This window comes from Mauremys mutica, chromosome 5 (genome assembly GCF_020497125.1).
Source record: "Mauremys mutica isolate MM-2020 ecotype Southern chromosome 5, ASM2049712v1, whole genome shotgun sequence".
NCBI lineage: Eukaryota > Metazoa > Chordata > Testudines > Geoemydidae > Mauremys > Mauremys mutica.
In genome coordinates this window covers 135,155,419-135,175,943 of record NC_059076.1, presented here as the reverse complement: position 1 = coordinate 135,175,943, position 20,525 = coordinate 135,155,419, and the positions used below count along the sequence as shown (strand labels likewise).

Genomic DNA, 20,525 nt, shown 5'->3' with positions numbered 1-20,525 from the left:
TGATTTTTAATTTAAAATTTATTAAAAATATCTTTGCCAGCCTTAAGAACAGCAGCATTTATATAGCTCATTTGAAAATAAAAAACCCTTTACAAATGTCAACTGTGCTTATAAAATCAAAAATAGCATCTCGTTTTAAGCTTGACATTTGGTAAACCATTCATAAAACTGAAGAAGAAAGTTATGGATGTTGAAGGATTGGGCAAGGACTTTTAGAACATGGTCTGAATGTGCACGCATAAAGGCCAGACAGATGTAAGTAATTTTTCTGAACCCTCATCCACTGCAGTCTCCAACACTGCTTGAAGATGTGTAATTTACTGAGCTATAATTCTGCTTCTCTGAAAACATTCCAGTGGGATGCTCACTCCTGGGTTTTAGCTCCCTACCATTCCACTGATGGAACTCCCCAGGCTCTCAGAGGTTTTTTGGTCCCTAGGGGCTGCAGTAGCAGGGTACACCATGAATCAGGCTGATATGCACCAGTCCCTGTGCTTAAAGCGTTACCCTTGACATGTTCCTATCAGTTTGGGGAGTACAAGAAGCAAAGCTTCCCAAGAAATCAACCAGTCACGGGGAAATAAATAAATAAATAAATAAAGGAGGCAAATGTCTCCACCTCATCCCAATCGAGATAACCTTGAAACTGTGACGAATAAGTAGCAGGAGAGAATCTATCGGAAAGCTACTAACAGAGAAGCTGAATTCTAGGGCCACCATTTTTTCCTTCTTTAAAGATACCAGCCACTAGAATTCTCACTCAATGGATGGCCCAAAAGTCAGAATAAAACTTGCAACAGGCAACAACTAGGAGGCCAATGCCAACCATGTGCATAGGGATTAAGAAATCTGTTATCACAGAGGTTTCACAGACAGACTGTAGGATATGCCAATAATAAGAGCCAGGGTAAAAGTGGCCAACTCAAGGGGGGATCCCCAAGGAAGCAAAAAAAACTTTGGGGACAGGAGGCCGTGGCTAAGGTCTGGAGCCCAGAGAGACCAAAAACAAGATTCCTTTCTGGCGGCCAAATGCAAGCAAGAATGCTCTGTGATAGTGGGGAAAGAGGACCCCACAGCTGCCTTGCAAAGGCCTCCTGGACACGCTGCTAATGCAGTGCAGGCTGCCTTACACTGTAGGCTGACACGGGAGGAGCGCCGAGGCATGGGACAAATAGAGACCAAAGCTCTCATGCAGCTGCTGAGCCGCTTCGACTGTACACCCTACAGCATCGCATGCTGAAATGATGGAAAGTCTCTGGTGCTGGATAAACACGCACCGGTGTGATGCCAAGGCAATAAAACTGAGAGGGTCCAACCCCCATCCTCCCAAATAAAACCCCCTAACACAACCCAGCAGAAAAAGCCCTTAAAAGCCAAGGAACCTTTCAGAGCCTGAAGAGTTTTTTCACCAGTCTCCTGCCAGGAAGCTAGTACCCAGAAATGAGTTCTGGCAGATGGTATCTTTAGAGAAGAGAATATGCAGTATTTTAAAAACGTGCTCTCCACAATTAGGGCAGCAAGATACTGAAGGCACATTAATCTCCAAAATTAATCACTCATTTCAGCTAGAATTTAGAATCCCCTTCCAATGTTTATGCCCCACACCCAGTGGCTTCTCTCTTTAAAAAGGGAATATTGCATCTCTCTGGATAATTTTGTTTTTTTCAATTTCAACTACTATTAGAATATGCTTCAGTAATGAAGCGAGTAAACTACTAACACAACAAAATTCAGAGGAAACAACATTTTATAGATTTACCTCTAGTATTAGTACACTTAACCTCTCCGAGTTCAAAGACAGAAATCTGTAAAACAGGCAGCACAGTCTAGAAGAAAAAACCTCATAAAAGTCTTGCATTTTGCAACAGAGTAACGTTTGAAGATGAGTATCTCAATGGATCTACTATGTACAGCCCACAACAGAAGTACAGTGGAATGTCCCTTCTCTATTGCTTCTTTATGAAAAAAGCTCTCTCATTGGCTGGGGCTGCTATTAGCCTCTGTTGGGTTACAGTTATTTGCTCCTCCCTTTGTTCCTTCAAATCCTGAACTGAGAGGATTCTCAGCTTGAAAAGACCAATGTTTTTCTCCTTCCTAGTGAGTACAGTACCCAGCTTTCTTAGTATTGTATATTCAGTGACATCACGTCAGTATTCCGTGCATAGGCAGCAGTGCTATGCCAGAGGCAATATTTTATTCAAAGTGGAATTCACTAAAGAATTGGCCTACTAGACTTCTGAGAGAGCTACTCAAAACAATTTGTGATACTCAGTCAAAAAAATGCAATTCTCCATAGACACACAAACCAAATACAATGCTTCCTTGACATCTGACACTGTCCCACTGGGCTTGGTGAGAAATCCACAAGTAAGAACAAGCAAAAAACAAAACAAAACAAAAACAAAAACAACCCCATGCAATATAAAGTTCCCATTATATTCAAGATGACTGTATAATTTCCATGGGCTGAAAATAGGTTTATACGAGAAGACAAATCCTTATTTCAATTGGCAAGCATGAACAGAAGAGAATCATTGTGCAAGAAGGAGCTCAAACTCAGCACAACAGCAATATGTTAGCGTGGTATTGGGGGGGGGGGGGGGGGGGAGATAGCTCAGTGGTTTGAGCATTGGCCTGCTAAACCCAGGGTTGAGAGTTCAATCCTTGAGGGGGGGCCATTTAGGGATGTGAGGCAAAAATCTGTCTAGGGACTGGTCCTGCTTTGAGCAAAGGGTTGGACTAGATGACCTCCTGAGGTCCCTTCCAACCCTGATATTCTATTATTCTTAATTCTCTCCATGGTAAAAGAGATACTGCATCTTTAGCTTTCCAAAGCTGACAAGGAATGACTTGTTTAATCTGAGCATGTTTAAAATCGGAAGGGAAAAAATGAATAAACAACCTCTTTTAAAGAAGTGTCCCACACACCCTTACATAGTTTGAAATGTTTCAGCTAAAGGTGGCAACCATAAATATGAACATGCTATAAACTGTACAAAAGCTTGATTATGGACAAAACTAGCATTTACTTTAAATTAGCATAAACACCGCCTTTTAAATATTTAAAGGGGCATATTGGTGTTAGTATCCCCGAGTTTGGGTTTTATGGGACTGAATGCAATACATTTGGTGTCACATTCATTAATTTCCCTAAAGTAAAAGCAGAGGAAAAAACATCAGCAAGTGTCTTTGCAAAATTTCTTTTCCTTTTTTAAAGGCTGAACATAAGAACGGCCATACTGGATCAGACCAAAGGTCCATCTATCCTAGTATCCCATCTTCTGACAGTGGCCAATGCCAGGTGCCCCAGAGGGAATGAACAGAACAGGTAATTATCAAGTGATTCATCCCCTGTCGCCCATTCCCAGCTTCTGGCAAAAAGAGGCTAAGGACACCATCCCTGCCCATCCTGGCTAATAGCCATTGATGGACCTATCCTCCATGAACTCATCTAGTTCTTTTTTGACCCCTGTTATAGTCGATAGTCTGAAGACAGAATGCACCCAAACAGCAACATAATAGGCAGCATTACTTTAAAACAGTGGAATTAAATGTTCCACGTCTGCATGCCTTTTAAGAGTAGAAGAATATTTAATTTTATTTCAGCCCTTCTTGCAAGCCTTCTGTCCTGAAAAAGAAGGCAAGATTTCATACATAACCCAATATACTTCTCTTTAGAGCCAATCTTATCATGGAATGCAAAGCTCTTGGCTCCCATGGAGTTTCAAAAGGGAGGAAGACAGTTTGTCCAGTGAAACTATGGGCAGGTCTACACTAAATGCGCTACAACGGCGCAGCTGCATTGTAGTGTGTCTAGTGAAGACGCTGTATACTGTTGGGAGAGTGCTCTCCTGTCAGCATAATTACTTTAACTCCGTGAGAGATGGAAGCCATGTTGGCCTGAGAGTGTCTCCCGCCGACATAGCGCCGGTATGGACAGTGCTTAGGGCGCTGTAATTTGCATCGCTCAGGGGGAATGTCTTTTTCACACCCCTGCGTGACATATGTTAGATCGACTTATGAGGTAACATAGACCTGCCCTATTGTAAAAAGCTGCTCACTTGCCAGTTTCTCCAAGGCAGTACTGTTATTTTAATCCAGGCAGCCATCGGCCTGGATGTAAATACACCAGGAATCAGGTCTTACAAATTTTTGTTCTCCAGTACGTTCAGTCTGACATCAGTTCATCGCGTTACCTACGGAGTGCTGCTTTATCCGCTTTATTTGCAACTCCTAAAACCAAATGCTTGGAAGCAGCATGATGGTACAGTAAGGAATGGAATATGGGAAGCATGTACCAATAACTATGTCACAAGGTCCATCTGTTATTTGCAAAAAGTACTTGTAGCAATGCTGGTCGCTGAAAAAAGTGAAAAATTAGACAATAGGATACTTTGCGTTAGAACCTGAACAAAAACCTGTTTTGGCTCCACAGACTGTGCATTAAAATCAAGCCCTCGTGCAAGACCTAAATCATCTGGTCCAGTGAGTACCACGGTGTGGTCTAGTCAATACTGCCGCTGTTACTGTTTATTCATATTTATTTTATCCTACCCCAAATGTAGTTCTGTATTAAAATGGTAACTTCATTGCAGAAGTTGCCAGGGAGATTTTGCATCTAGGTAGAGTATTACTGGGGATTTTGGCACCCAAAAATGGTGTGGGAGGAGAGTTTGTTTTTTTGACAAACAAGAGGTAGTTCAAGCTTCTGGCACTGTGAAAGAGACTCATCTTTTCTTAACCCTTTTGGAGCAGGGGCAGATGGGGCTAATTTTTTTAAGGTGTTTGTATGGAACAGGCAGAGTTTGAATTCCTCATTCTCTATCCATACAAATCATGACAGCAACTATTGCCCCCACTGCATCCAATCCTACTGCCATTGCATCCGATAAAGACATATGAGTACATTTGCCTGTTTCTACTAAGCTGGTCAGCAGTGGACTAGTTACCAATGCTGAAATGTAAAGAATTACACCTCAGAGTAAAAACTCTATTGGGACGAAGGGACAGTGCCCACTTCTCTCTGGACCTATTGTTTCAGACTCTCTGCAGATTCAGGCAAATGTCCCTATACTCAGCTCATGTTTTGAAGGCTATCTTTACAAACATGACAGGCGGAGATCTAATTTTACTTCAAAAATTCAAGCTGAAGTTCTGGAGCACAATTACGCTGCAAATTCAAAGGAGGACAATTATGTGGCAATTTGCATGGCTGAAAATCAAATCATATACGAGGCCTTGACTAATATAAGTTGCTCCCAGAAAAAAGGTTCATGCTTATCCTGCAAACGACAAATGGAACTGCTGATTATGACTGTAAGAGAGAGGGAGGCTTTTTACAGATTCATGGAGTTTAACGCCAGAAGGGACCAACAGATCATCTAGCCTGTCTGTTTCATTCAGTTACTGCTGTACTGAGCCCAGTAACTTGTCTTTGGCTGAAGCATCTCTTCCAGAAAGGCCTCAGGTGTTGATCTGAAGACATCAAGAGATGGAGAATCCACCACTTCCCTGTGTAATTTGTTCCAATGGTTCACCACTCTCTCTGTTAAATTCAAATTAGAAGTTAGGCACAACTTTTGTCTAGCTTCAGTTTGCAGCTATTGGCTCTTGGTATACCTTTTTCTGCCGGATTAAAGAGCCCTTTAGTACCTAGTATTTCCTCCCTGTGAAGGTACTTATACACTGTAATCAAGTCACGTCTCAATTTTCATTTTGATAAGCTAAACAGATTGATAGACAAAAACTCCAAAGGTAATAATGTTTTTAAGTACATCAGAAGCAGGAAGCCTGGTAAAAAACCAGTGGGGCCCCTGGATGATCGAGATACAAAAGGAGCGCTTAAAGACAATAAAGTCATTGCGGAGAAACTAAATGAATCATTTGCTTCAGTCTTTACGGCTGAGGATGTTAGGGAGATTCCCAAACCTGAGCCGTCCTTTGCAGGTGACAAATCTGAGGAACTGCCACAGACTGAAGTGTCACTAGAGGTGGTTTTGGAATTAATTGATAAACTTAACAGTAACAAGTCACCGGGACCAGATGGCATTCACCCAAGAGTTCTGAAAGAACTCAAATGTGAAATTGCGGAACTATTAACTAAGGTTTGTAACCTGTCCTTTAAATCAGCTTCTGTACACAATGACTAGAAGTTAGCTAATGTAACGCCAATATTTAAAAAGGGCTCTAGAGGTGATCCCAGCAATTACAGACCGGTAAGTCTAACGTCAGTACCGGGCAAATTAGTTGAAACAATAGTTAAGAATAAAATTGTCAGACACATAAATTGTTGGGCAAAAGTCAACATGGTTTCTGTAAAGGGAAATCATGTCTTACTAATCTATTAGAGTTCTTTGAAGGGGTCAACATACAAGTGGACCAGGGAGAATCCAGTGGACACAGCGTACTTAGATTTCCAGAAAGTCTTTGACAGGGTCCCTCACTAAAGGCTTTTATGTAAATTAAGTTGTCATGGGATAAGAGGAAAGATCCTTTCATGGATTGAGAACTGGTTAAAAGACAGGGAACAAAGGGTAGGAATAAATGGTAAATTTTCAGAATGGAGAGGGGTAACTAGTGGTGTTCCCCAAGGGTCAGTCCTAGGACCAATCCTATTCAACTTATTCATAAATGATCTGGAGAAAGGGGTAAACAGTGAGGTGGCAAAGTTTGCAGATGATACTAAACTGCTCAAGATAGTTAAGACCAAAGCAGACTGTGAAGAACTTCAAAAAGATCTCACAAAACTAAGTGACTGGGCAACAAAATGGCAAATGAAATTTAATGTGGATAAATGTAAAGTAATGCACACTGAAAAAATAACCCCGACTATACATACAATATGATGGGGGCTAATTTAGCTACAACTGATCAGGAAAGAGATCTTGGAGTCATCGTGGATAGTTCTCTGAAGACGTCCATGCAGTGTGCAGCGGCAGTCAAAAAAGCAAACAGGATGTTAGGAATCATTAAAAAAGGGATAGATAATAAGATGGAGAATATCTTAGTGCACTTATATAAATCCATGGTACACCCACATCTTGAATACTGTGTACAGATGTGGTCTCCTCATCTCAAAAAAGATATAATGGCATTAGAAAAGGTTCAGAGAAGGGCAACTAAAATGATTAGGGGTTTGGAACGGGTTCCATATGAGGAGAGATTAAAGAGGGTAGGACTTTTCAGCTTGGAAAAGAGGAGACTAAGGGGGGGATATGATACAGGTATATAAAATCATGAGTGGTGTGGAGAAAGTGAATAAGTAAAAGTTATTTACTTGTTCCCATAATAGCAGAACTAGGGACCATCAAATGAAATTAATGGGCAGCAGGTTTAAAACAAATAAAAGGAAGTTGTTCTTCACACAGCCCACAGTCAACTTGTGGAACTCCTTGCCTGAGGAGGTTGTGAAGGGTAGGACTAGAACAGGGTTTAAAAGAGAACTGGATAAATTCATGGAGGTTAAGTCTATTAATGGCTATTAGCCAGGATGGGTAAGGAATGGTGTCCCTAGCCTCTGTTTATCAGAGGGTGGAGATGGATGGCAGGAGAGAGATCACTTGATCATTACCTGTTAGGTTCACTCCTCTGGGACACCTGGCATTGGTCACTGTCAGTAGACAGGATACTGGGCTGGATGGACTTTTGGTCTGACCCAGTATGGCCATTCTTATGTTAACTCTAAGTCTCTCACTGTAAGGCATGTTCTCCAGCTTTCAAATCACTTTTGTGGCGGTTTTCTGCACCCTCTCCAATTGTCTAGATTTTTTGTTGTTGTTGTTGAAAGTACAATCACCAAAACCAGATGCGGTATTCCAGTACTAGTCTAACCAGTGCCGTATATAAAAGTATAGTCATCTCCCTACTCCTACTCACTACTCCACTGGTTATACATCCAGGGACTGCATTAGTGCTTCTTGGCACAGCATTGCACTGGGAGCTCATGTTGAGTTACCTGTCTACCATGACCCACCCTAGATCCTTTTCAGAGTCACTGCTTTCCAGGATACAGTCCTCCATTCTGTAGGTGTGTCCTGCATTCCTTGTTCCTAGATGTATAACTTTGCATTTGGATGTATTAAAATTTGTTGGCTTGGTAAGCTGGTCCCATTCAATCAGGATTTCTCCGTATGACTGCCCTGTCGTCATTATTATTTATCACTCTGGCCATCTTGGAGTCATCCAAAAATTTTATCAGGCTTTGCTTCGCTTCGGGCAATAGTTATGGAGCTGCAAATATGTGAACGTTACTGAGTGCTTGTACTCTGGTTTTATGATCTAAGGGATATCTATGCTACTGAAACTGTTGTTTTTGTCTTTTAGGTATTAAAGACAGCAGCCCCACTGCCCCACCCCAGCAGCTATCCAGACAGTGTAAATAGGGTCAATGGGTCCACTGTTCACAGTAGCAGAAAGTGCTTCACACCTGTTGGAACAAGGCATCCAGCAATGGGTGTAGAACCCTGCTGATCTCATCTACGTTAGTCATTTTCAATACCTCCATTTTCAATTCCAGCTTGGGAGAAAGCGTAAAGGTTAGCCTGCTGCGTGACGCTGGGCAACAGACAGAGGCTCTGTACACAAAAGCCAAAGAGGAGTGCATAAATGTAAGCTATGTTAACAAGACAAAATCAGAGAAAGATAATATGCAGAATAGCTGTGTATATGCAGGTTTTCAGCAGGAGTTTTGCAAGGTATCTAAGAAGTGCGTGGGGTGAGGTACAACTGCTGCCAATAAACTGAAATCTTCACAAACAGATCCTTTGTTCCTGACCACTGAGGAGAGGCAGACACAACCTTGAATCATGCAGACTGCAGCATGCTGACTTTTCCGAACAGACTTTTTTCTCTCCCCTCTATTGTAGGTTATTTATTTGGCTATGTTTCTATTTTGATCTGGGAGAAATAGTTTTGCCTCAATTAAATATTCAAACTTCCCAAAACCAGAATGACCTTTACGGACCGCATTCATCACTGTTCAGATTAACAAGTCAACTCTGCATCATTAATCTCTAAACTGTGCTGTTGAATGAGCAATGTGTGTACAAAAGCAAATGGGGCAGGTATCAAACATTTCTTAATCACACAGTACATGAGTTATTCATTAAAGAGAGAGATGCATCAAAATAGTATAAGCAGCAAGCAGAAAACACTGACGCCAAGAAATCATGCTTTTCCTGCACGTTTAAATTACAAAAAAAAATCCACTTTAAAAGCAACACAATGTAATTGCTTTCCTTTAGAGTCAACTCTAGAAACGTGCCTGGATCAAATTAGGTACTTACTATATGTGTTCCGGATGGATTTAATATATATGAATGTGTGGGTCGAATACTAAGCCAATGAGCAAATTATCCTACTTAAAAATGGAGAATTAAAATAATTTCATAGGTGCTATCCAGTGGTAAAGACCAGACAACACTGCTTGCAGTGGCAGATGGGAAGGCGGCACTATGCAAATCTATTCAAGTAATACCTGTAAAGTAAATCCCCAATGGATTCTTTAAATCTAACATGTCTTGCCGCACCTATGGAAAATGTTACCATTTAGGTGGAAAAAACCAATGTTTCGTTTGCTTTGAACGCTACTTAAAAGAGTTCAATCCTAGAAAAGAAAAAGCGCCTCCAGCAAGGTGCTTAATAGAACTCTCCATGCCTGAATAAACCACAGGAAATGTTTGGCACATCACATGACTAGGACTAAATAGATTTCAGCTGGCAAAATAGTAATGGTAGTTTATTTACCTGATCAAGTAGCAACAGAAGAGTAAACTAAGGATGAAGACGAATATGGCAGTGCCGAAAACCACAATGTATATATTGAGAGGCAGGTTCTGAAACCCAATGTTCGGCATCCTGAAACTGTAATGCTGGAAATCTGAGCTCATGGATGGGCTGTGAGGAAACAGAAATACAACACAAGGCTTTTAGTTGCAGTTACCAGAGACCAAGAATCAAAACCGTGTTAATTTTTAAAGCGATGAATGACAGCTTGAACATTTCAGAAGGCGAGAAATAAAGACGACCATCCTCTTTTCTGGCAAGTATGTCTCCCCTGCCCTTGGGTGGGTGTCCAGCAGTACCAACATTTGATTGCTCCCTGTGACATAAGAGAGAGGAGAGGAAGAGAAATGCTATGTTGGCTAGTTCACCCTCCCACAAGTTTCTTCTCCATGAGCTAAGGTCCTGGTTTAGCAATCCCGAGACCAGTCCAGCATTATTGCAGAGCAGACGGACAATGAACCGTAGACAGAACTTTTTCTCCTCCGTACGTGATCATCTTATCCAGTTATTTCCCTTCCAGTAAACACATGAAAGTGCTTTAAAAAAAAAGCTACAGAGAGTTACCACAGATGTACGTTTACACAGTACGTGTTATTGTGGCCAGTGACCATCCATACCTGAAACCTGAACCACCAAGAAAGGAATGTTTAAAGAGCTAAAGGGCCTTGAATTAAGAGGATTTTATTTTTTTTAAACAATTGTTGAGACCAGTTCCTCATCTAGTGGAAATTCCCCTCTGAAAACTTCAAGCATGCAAATAATTGACGGCTATCCAAACCTGTTCAAATCAATTCCGAGCTGATCCTTGTCTTGGCTCAAGCAAAGCTAGTGTTCCTACTTGAATATGGCATTTCCCTTTTATTTTAGGTGTGGTTTCCTATGCTGCAGATAGTGTTAGCATGGGGGCGGAGAAGAACGCAAGGAGATTTCCACTAACATATGGCAGAGCCACAGGAAAATTACAAGTGCCATAAAACTGGATTTTATGACTTTCAAAGGGGTCAGCTAGCGTCTCGCCACGTCAGGCAGATTGGCTCAAAGACAGGTTGTAGGCTGTACCTCTTGTCTAAACCTTCACTGATTCTCCCCGATCATTGGGGGGGGGGGGGCTTACTAAAGTGCCGAATCATCTTTGAATAGGCGAGGCTGATTTGGAGAGGGCAACGCAGGAGGAGTATGGAAGGAGAAGGCGGCAGTCAGCTCAGCTGTCAATTTACCAAGATTCAAGCATGTGACCAAAATCAAGTCCCCACAGAGGGGCCAAATTACATTGTATAAGCAGCTGCTTGCAATAATGAGTTTAACATATGATCTCTCCCATGATTTCAGCTTCATGTTTCATTACACGGGATGCCAATATTTTACAGTAAACATAAATCTAGATACAAAATGAATAAAACCCCTTATAATCAGGTAAAATAGATTAATTAATGTCTGTACAGTCACTCATGTTATAGTGCTACTCATTAGCCTTTATACAGCAATGTTTGGAAAAGGCTTTGAAATCCTTGGAGACAAGTGCATATTTATTATTGTAACTTACTATATAGCCTGTAAACAGCCCTGTTGCAAAAAGACCATGCAGATATTAATTCATCCAGTCTTGCAAAACCCAAATGAACATACATCAACTCAGGCAAAAAAAATGTACCTGCTCAACTCTAGTTAAGAATTAAAAAGAAGGTTTGCCTGTTAAAATGATTTGCCCAAGGTGAGTGAGTGTGCACAGTTTGCAAGGCTGAATTACCTGCTGTTAGTGTGAAGCTTAATGAAAAATTCTCTCTATTTTACAGATGAAGAAACTGAAGTACAAAGGGAAAGGAGTTTTCAAAGGAGGCTCCATTCAGTCCTATTTGCGCATGTTCAAACATTTGTGTGTGTACTCGTAAGTGCTATTGTTTGTGCACCATCGATGCTACATATAAATCCAAGAGTTAATTGCACTTGCATTTGTGTTTTATTTCCACATCCAAAAGTTGCAACTGTGCACATAGATATGTTAAATAGAGATCTGACCCTGACTGTCAAAGCAGGGGAATAGAACTTTGGAGCTTTCATCTTTCTAATGGACTTATTCGGCCCTCATCATTTGCAGTATAGGCGCCTATCACCACCTTTGTTAGGTAGGGAAGAACTATTATCCCGATTTTACAGATGGGGAACGGAGGCACAGAGAAACACAGCTTACTCAGCTCTACTTCAGATACAAGCATGCACATAAAAATTCAAATAGAATGGCTCTTCTAATCAAGAACTGGCCAGTATTACTGGAATTCTGTTCCAGAATAGCTAATCTGAATTGATATCTTAAGTGCTCATTGTATGAATCTGGGACACTGTACGATTTAAAACAATGACTGAAGAAGAAGACTGGTTCCTGGCATTTCTGGCAGCAGGAAGGGAATCCCAAAAATGCAAGTGTTGAAAGGGAAAGAGGTGGTGATCGTCAAATGACCTGGCCTCAATAGGAGTGCCTTGTAAGATAGAGAATATTAATAAAAAACAAACCAGAAGGGGTCCAGTGGGCATTTTCAGGATGGACTTCCACACACTGGAAACCTGTAGGTAGAAGTCCTTGCCCATAGCTCAACTCTGTCTCAGCCTAGGGATGGTCAGCGAGAACCAGGTGACCTACCTAAGCTGGCTGGAAGGGACAGGAGGCGAGTCAGTCACTGGAGCACCCCAGGCCTATACCATTAGAGGCACTATGTACTATCCCACAAAACACTGAATTTAAAGAACCTGAATAGGCCCCTCCTGGAATAAGCTATACCAGCTGCAGCTCAGATTTGCTGGTACAAGCTGCTTCCACACTAGAAGAGCTTTGCTGGTACAGTATATCAGTGGAGCTATACTAGCAAAGAGCCGCTAGCGTAGACCTGACCTAAGCCACAGAGATGTGCTGTGATGCAACAGATGCCAAACAGGCAGACAGCAGAGTTTACTGAGGGGAAAAGGGCAGCCCAAGGAAGTGTGTATTGTAATGATCCAGCCACCACCCTCAGCACAGTCTAAAACCTCCTGAGACATTTTCTGGGGTGTGGCAGAAGTCAATTCCCCTCGGCTTGGAATAGCCTCCTCCCTTCGCATATTGACGCAATATAGTCAGACTTCTTTAAGGGATTTGACTTGGTACCACATAACATTTTGATTAAAGAACCTGAATGCTTTAAATTAACATGCCACACATTAAATGGATTAAAAATTGGCTGATAGGTCTCAATGCAACTATAAGCTGAGAACGGTCATTGAGTGGATCTGTTTCTAGTGGGGTCCTGCAGAGATCGATTCTTGGCCCTACACTATTTAACATCTAGAAAAAAAACCCACAATCGTCACTGATAAAGTTTGCAGATGACAAAAATTGGGGAAGTGGTAAATAATGAAGAAGACAGGTCACTGATTTAGAGCGATCCGGATTGCTTGGTAAAGTAGGCATAAGCAAACAATGTGTGTTTTAATATGGCTACATGTAAATGTATATATCTAGAAAAAAATAACGTAGTCCACACTTACAGCATGAGGGACTCTATCGTGGGAACCAGTGACTCTGAAAAAGATTTGGAAGTGGTGGTGGATAATCAGACAAACATCAGCTCCCAGTGTAACACTGTGGCCAAAAGAGCTAATGCCATCCTGGAATGCATAAACAGGGGACTCTTGAGTAGGGAGAGAGGTTAGTTTATCTCCGTATTTGTTACTGGTGTGATCATTGCTGGAATCCTGTGTCCAGTTCTGGTGGCCACGATTCAAGAAGGACGTTGATACAGTGGAGAGGGTTCAGAGAAGAGCCACAAGAATGATGAATGGAGTAGAAAACATGCTTTATAGTGATAAATTCAAGGGCTCAATCTATTTAACTTAAAGGGAAGGTTAAGGGGTGACGATTACAGTCTACAGCTTTGTCTACACTAGCACTTTTGTCAGTTAAAATTTTTGTCAATCAGGGGTGTAAAAACCACCACCCCCCGCCAACAGACATACGTTTCACTGACAAAAGTGCCGGTGTGGACAACACTATGTTGGTGGGAGATGCTCTCCCGCTGACATAGCTACCACCACTCACTGGCTAGAGCAGCTACACTATGGACCTTAGAGTGGCGCAGCTGCAGTGGTATAGCTGCGCCGCTCTAAGGTCCGTAGTGTAGACATAGCCTAAGTATCTACCTGCTGAACAAATATTTAATAATGGGTTCTTCAATCTAGCAGAGAAAGGTATAACCTGATCCAATGGCAAGAAATTGAAACTATTCAGACTGGAAATAAGGTGTGAATTTTGAACAGTGAGAATAATTAACCATTGGAACAATTTACTAAGAGTCGTGGTGGATTCTCTATCACTGGCAATTTTAAAATCAAGATTGGATTTATTCCATAAGCTCTGCTTTAGGAATTGTTTTGGGGTAGTTCTCTGGCCTGTGTTGCACAGGTCAGACTGGATGATCACAATGGTCCCAATCTGGCCCTAGAATCTCTGAATATGCCCTTTTCTTTTTCAAGCCCATTTCTTCCGTTAAACCAGTGGTTCCCAACCTCTCTGTTGCAATAGCATATTCATGTTCCCAGAAGAGTGTGGGGCGGGCGCCGGATGACCAGACACCGAAATGCCGCCAAGAACTGGTGTCATCAAGAAGCATCGCCGCCGAAATGTCACCGAGAAGCAATGGTTGTCTAGCGGCCACGCTCCTCGGCGGCAGGTTGTCCGGCGGAAGCGCTTCCTTGTCAGTAGGCGGGCGCACATAATGCCCCGGCTGGTGCCATGGCGCCCGTGGGAACCGCGTTAAGGACCACTGCATTAAACCATCCTCTGCTGATCTCGTTGTGGTTTCCTCCTTGCGTGTGACCCACTGTTACCTGCATGGTATTTACACTACCCACTTTCAGAACAAGGAACCATGGCCTTCTACCTGTTTTGAAAGCACTGTATACTTTTATGTGACTCTATAAACAGTAATAAGGTAGATGGCTGTGCATGTATTGTACAACATATAAGCTTAGTTTTCATGGGAAATGAAAAATGCACCAAGAGAACGAGCACGCAGAATGCTACCCTTCATTTATGTTGCCTGCCCTCACCTGCATAAGAGCTATGGAACGAGATCATTTATATGGATTTTTTTTTACTGAAACCCTGCATAACAGTTCTTCTAATATGTGCTACCATCAATCTTTTTTGGGATTTGCATCACCTTCAAACTTGGCTCTGGTTTATTTTCACTAATACCCCACTGAGTAACAAAGGTGTCTCTGTAACTTTAAAATTACCTTTCATGCTGTAATACTGCTGTGTTCTCTCTCTCACTGGCTTCAGTTCCATAAGATGATAGTTAAGAGTTTTCATGGTAATTTCTAAGCTTGATTAAAATCCTTGGAGATCAGTATATGCACCAAAAGAGCCTCTGAGCCAAAGCAGAAATGCTCCAATAACCTCTGAGTCTAGAAGCTTGTATTCATCCTTAAAGCCACTTTTCGGGTACTGCTTATAACACAATTGTCTGAGGCTTTGTCTCTTTCAAATGGAATTAGACATCTAGTGATAGCTAATTAGTGATTAAAAAAAAAAGCCTAAACCTATTTTCCTTCTCTAGACACAGTTAATACAGTTTGGTCTTGCAGTCTGAGTTTGGGGTTTTTTTCCATGTGTCCCTGAACTGGGATACTGCAGCCTTGTTTGGTCAAAGGCTGTAGCATGGATTAAGGATTCTGTTAAAACTCAATTTGGTCACATTTACATTGCAAGGTGGAACCATGTTGTAACTGGATCCCCAAGATAGCTATAGTGTATATGGGATCTAAGGCAAAAGAAAGGAAATTTCTAATTAAAGTCAAAGTCAACATGCCAACCTGACCCTCCCCTTGTGGTATAACAACAAAAACAGCCACACATACATTGTTTGGAACTCCCTACAATGCCTTAGCACAACTAGATAAGGATAGTGTTACAGTTTTCCTCCTTGTGTCAAATTAAGCAGGCTCTTAATGCTAATTGCTAGTTTTCAGTGTGAAAAGCTAACACAACGAACTGGGTAATGCAACTTCCCCCTCCTCCTTAAGAAGGATGTATCTCCTTCTCCTGTGCTATTACAGATGCACTTTCAACAGTATTGCAGAAGCAGCAGCGTTAAACAAACGGTTATGTAAACCGAAAGCTTCCCGTATGCCGATCTTGCCACTTTGTTTTTTTTATTGAACACTATTTATAAGTATTACTTCCTTCACCCATCATAAGCTATACATCACTTCTTAGGGCTTGTCTACACCACCCAGCCTTGTCGCTAAAAGTCAGTGTGCGTAAATGCTCTTTGTCGGTACGTCGTTGGCACTTTTGCTGACAAAATACTTCCAGCCCCGCGAGCAGCGTTAGCTTTGTCGGCAGAACGTGTTCACACTGCGACTTGCATAGTGTGACAAAGTTCCTCCTCTACCTTGGTGGGTCCTGCGCTTATTGGCAGATTTGCTCACCTCAGTGATCTTCCCCACAGTCTGGGTCAACTTCTCCTGTGTCTGATCAGGAGTTGGGAGGTTTGGGGGGAACCCGGGCCCACCCTCTACTCCGGGTTCCAGCCCAGGGCCCTGTGGATCGCAGCTGTCTATAGCGCCTCCTGTAAGAGCTTCATGACAGCTACAACTCCCCGCGCTACTTCCCCATGGCCTCCTCCAAACATCTTCTTTATCCTCACCACAGGACCTTCCTCTTGGTGCCTGATAACGCTTGTACTCCTCAGTCCTCCAGCAGCACCCTCTCACTCTCAGCTCCTTGTGTCTCTTGCTCCCAGCTCCTCACACACACTTCCTCTCCTCTGGCTCCCCCCCACCTGACCAGAATGAGCTCCTTTTCAAACCCAGGTGCCCTGATTAGCCTGCCTTGATTGGCTGCAGGTGATCTAATCAGCCTGGCTGCCTTAATTGGTTCTAGCAGGTTCCTGATTACTCTAGTGCAGCCCCTGCTCTGGTCACTCAGGGAACAGAAAACTACTCATCCAGTGACCAGTATATTTGCCCTCTACCAGACTCCTGTACCCCACTGGTCTGGGTCTGTCACAATAGGCAAAACTTTTGTCTTTTTTTTGGGGGGGGGGGGCTTTTTTAAGTATCTGTGAAAGACAAAAGTTTTGTCATCAACTTCACAGTGTAGACATACCCTTACTTTCATCCAATGAATTGGCTGCGTTTTAACTCACATTCTGAAATAAATACACAAATAAACAAAAACATTGGGAGCAATTCTTCATCCTTTGGCTAGTGCTTTGAATTTTGTTGTGTTCAGAGATTACGTTATCCAGTGTATATGCCATGGTCTTTTATATTCATGACCTTTGGTATCAGATTAACTACAGAAACTCAGTTAAAGCAACACTTCTTCAGAACAGGAAGTGAAAAGGCAGTTTATTAACCACTAAAGAAAAAAGACATGGGCAGAGTCTTAAATATCTGATCCACTAAGTCAATCCTTCCTTACATGAGGTAACCCAAACCAACTAATACAGTTTTTCAATTAAGTGGGTCTAAACTGACTATTAACCCCCTCAAAACTATTCTAATTAAACCAAATGGGGACCTGCCACCCTTGAATCAGATAATAGACCTTATCATATAGCCTTTACTCAAGTCATCAGTTCCACTTAAATCAATGAACTGCCTTGAGGCATCCTGATGGAAGTGGAAGTAAAATTAACTAGGTGCTAACTATGCTGTGCAACGTTCTATGAACAGTATTCACAGGATTCAATATAAATCATTAGTTGCCAGTAAACACCGATTTTACCTGACACACTGAATCGACGGGAAAAAAAAATCTATTGGTAATAGTCTGCAAGTGCAGACTCCCCTGCACCTTGCGCCTGAAAGGATCCGGTGTCATCCGCTGCACAGGGAGTCCCCGGCAGCACTGCTGTGACACTGAACGTTTATTAAAAAAAGGTTTAAAAAAACCCTGATATAACTGTTGAATTTACACAAAACAAAACTGGAATTCTGCCAAGCTTATTCCTATCTATAAGTAAGAAAAGGACTTCAGATTCTAGGACTGTCAGTCCAGCACTTTTCACAGCATAAAATTCATTCAGCAATAAAATACATTTAACTCTTGCCACATTGGGGTTAACCTGGCAAGTTAATGTTAAGTTATGGATTAGAAGAAAAAATTAAGACATGAGAAATAAAAGTGTCAAGTAAAAACCATTAAGGTTAGACTGAAAATATTCTGCATGAGATTCAGGAAACAAACAGCTTTAAAAACAACAAGGAATCCGATGGCACTTTAAAGGCTAACAGATTTATTTAGGCACTTCACTTTTTTACCCACGAAAGCTTCTGCCCAAATAAATCTGTTAGTCTTTAAAGTGCCACCGGACTCCTCGTTGTTTTTGTGGATACAGACTAACACGGCTACCCCCCGATACTCGTTGTTTTTGTGGATACAGACTAACACGGCTACCTCTCTGATAAATAGCTTTAAGGGGCTTTGTATAAACTGACTTTTTTAAAACAGTTGGGCCCTTCTTTTAACTTGTATTTCAGTCTATTTCACAGATCTATGAAGCAGCAGCCAAAAAGAAAGATTTTTTTTTTATTTTGATGAAGAATAAAAAAAGTGTCTTTTTGCTTCTGTCCCTATTTGGAAGTGCTTTGCTTAATGTGGAGAACTCCTTTCCCTATCCCAGGCACCTTCCTTCCAGACACATCAGATCCTTCACTATTCACGGAAGGAATATTCGATGGGAAGCCAATGGAGAAGGTGGTCAGTCACCCAGAGAGAAACTGTAAAATAAGCAGAAAGTGTCAAAAAGGTTTTCTATTCTAGGGTAATCAAATAAGTGCAGTAGGAAGGGGTGAGTGTGTCCTGATGTACCCTCTTAGCCATAACGAGGGAAGATGATCTGGGCCTAGGAAAAAGCAAGTGTAATGACGAAGGATTTGAGACAGCATAGCGTGCATTCAACATGCTCTAGAGTCTAGATCTTGCATCGTTTGCACGCCAGAGCAAGTGACAACCTTGCAAGTGTACAAGAGGGGCTGTTTTGAGGAAAGGAGTTGAGGCAGGAGCAACAAGTAAAATACAGGAGGGGATGGGGATGTCTCTCATTAGGAAGGGAAAATGGCCCTGAGAGGGTAGTATAGGAATTATACTCAAGAAAAAAGGGAGATTTTGCACCAGTGCCCATGGGTAAGAAACCAGAATGGGGTAGAATCTGCTCCCCCAGATCATGGAAGGGAACCAACAGAACTGAATGAAAAAACAGCCAGGGCAACTATGCCACTGGTATTTGAGCATGTGCGTTGGGGTATGGGGAAGACAACTAAAAACTTAGTTTCAAATAGATTATTCAAAAAATCAATTGGCCAATGTGAGAATTTGGGATGGAACTCTGTTCAAAGCTGAATTTCTGTATGGCTCTAATTGCTACTGCCTCCAACAGAACCCTGTGACGCTGCAGCGTGTGATGGGAGAGGTGCTTTCGTCGGCATAAGCAGTCCTCCTCGAGAGGCAGTAGTTAGGTCGAAGAATTCTGTCTACACTAGGGCTTTGGTGGGCTTACCTACGCTGCTCAGGGGTGTAAGCACGGGGGCTTATCTACATTTGAAATGCTACCATGGTATAGCTGCACTGCTGTAGTGCAGCGGCATAGATAGCACCTATGCTGATAGGAGAGGTGCTTTCATCAGCATAAGCAGTCCTCCTCGAGAGGCGGTAGCTAGGTCAAAGAATTCTGTCTACACTAGGGCATCGGTGGGCTTACCTATGCTGCTCAGGAGTGTGGATTTTTTTTAAGCTGACAATCTTTTAGTGTAGACCAGTTTGTGTGTGAATGTGTATGTGTGAGCAGGACAGAGATATCAACAATCCCAGACATGAAAGGAATAAGGAAGTTGAAGGAAGATTAAAAATAAGCACTTTGCTATAGTGGGGGAAAAGAGACTGAAAATCTTGAATGGTAACAGACCCAGAAAGAGAAAAAATATAGTATACTCCCATGAAAACTCCCAAGAGATTGCCTGGAGGAAAGTTCTAGTATGCCCATAAAAAATATTACACATCAAATAGCTTAACTAGAAGAATATGGACAGAAAAATTCTTACAGGATGAGGACGGGACATCAGACGGTAGCAAAAAGATGACATCTGGACTGGAAAATGTTTGTTTCTTTAAACAAACAATTAGGAGAAGCCATAGTACAATAGCTTCCCTAATAAAGATCAGGGTCCCATTGTGCTTGGCTCTGTACTAACAGATAATAAGGAACAGCTTACAGTTTGTGGCCCTGATCCCGCCATCAGATTTGCATGCATGGCCCTAAAACTGGCATGGAGCCTGGAACATTTTAAACACTAGATCCATACTAAATAGGGAATTAAAATCCTCCATGTAAAATTGCCAGTTCATACATTTCAGCTGAGATAATTTGAATTAAAACCAGGGGATTAATGCACTAAAACAGAAAGTTTCTAGTTCAGAACTAACTTCTTCTCTCCTCTTTTTTACACAATTAAATGAGTCAGACATGCCAGGGTTTAGCTCTGGGACATAGGCCTATTTCTTTGTCACTTACAAAACCAATTATATTAAAGTACGAGTTAATGCAACGTTAAGGTTAAAAAATGTAAAAAGCAAGTTAAAAACCCACAGTGACATGCATTTGCCAGCTTTGCTCACATATACTTTTGATTACAAATTCAACTATTAAAGAAGAACCTAAATATACAAAATGGACAAGTTCATTTCTATAATGGTGCCACTATAG

The 20,525-nt window shown here is 41.8% G+C and overlaps 1 protein-coding gene across 2 annotated transcripts in view; it reads right to left on the bottom strand.

The window, feature by feature from the left end:
• RNF24 (ring finger protein 24) overlaps nt 1–20,525 on the bottom strand; it is a 68,082-nt gene that overhangs the window by 17,757 nt on the left and 29,800 nt on the right. For both annotated transcript variants that reach the window (XM_045019493.1, XM_045019494.1), the window contains exon 2: nt 9,745–9,894. In XM_045019493.1, coding sequence (XP_044875428.1) covers nt 9,745–9,887 — 143 coding nt within the window. In that variant the 5' untranslated portion in view covers nt 9,888–9,894. The remainder of the gene's footprint in view (nt 1–9,744; nt 9,895–20,525) is intronic.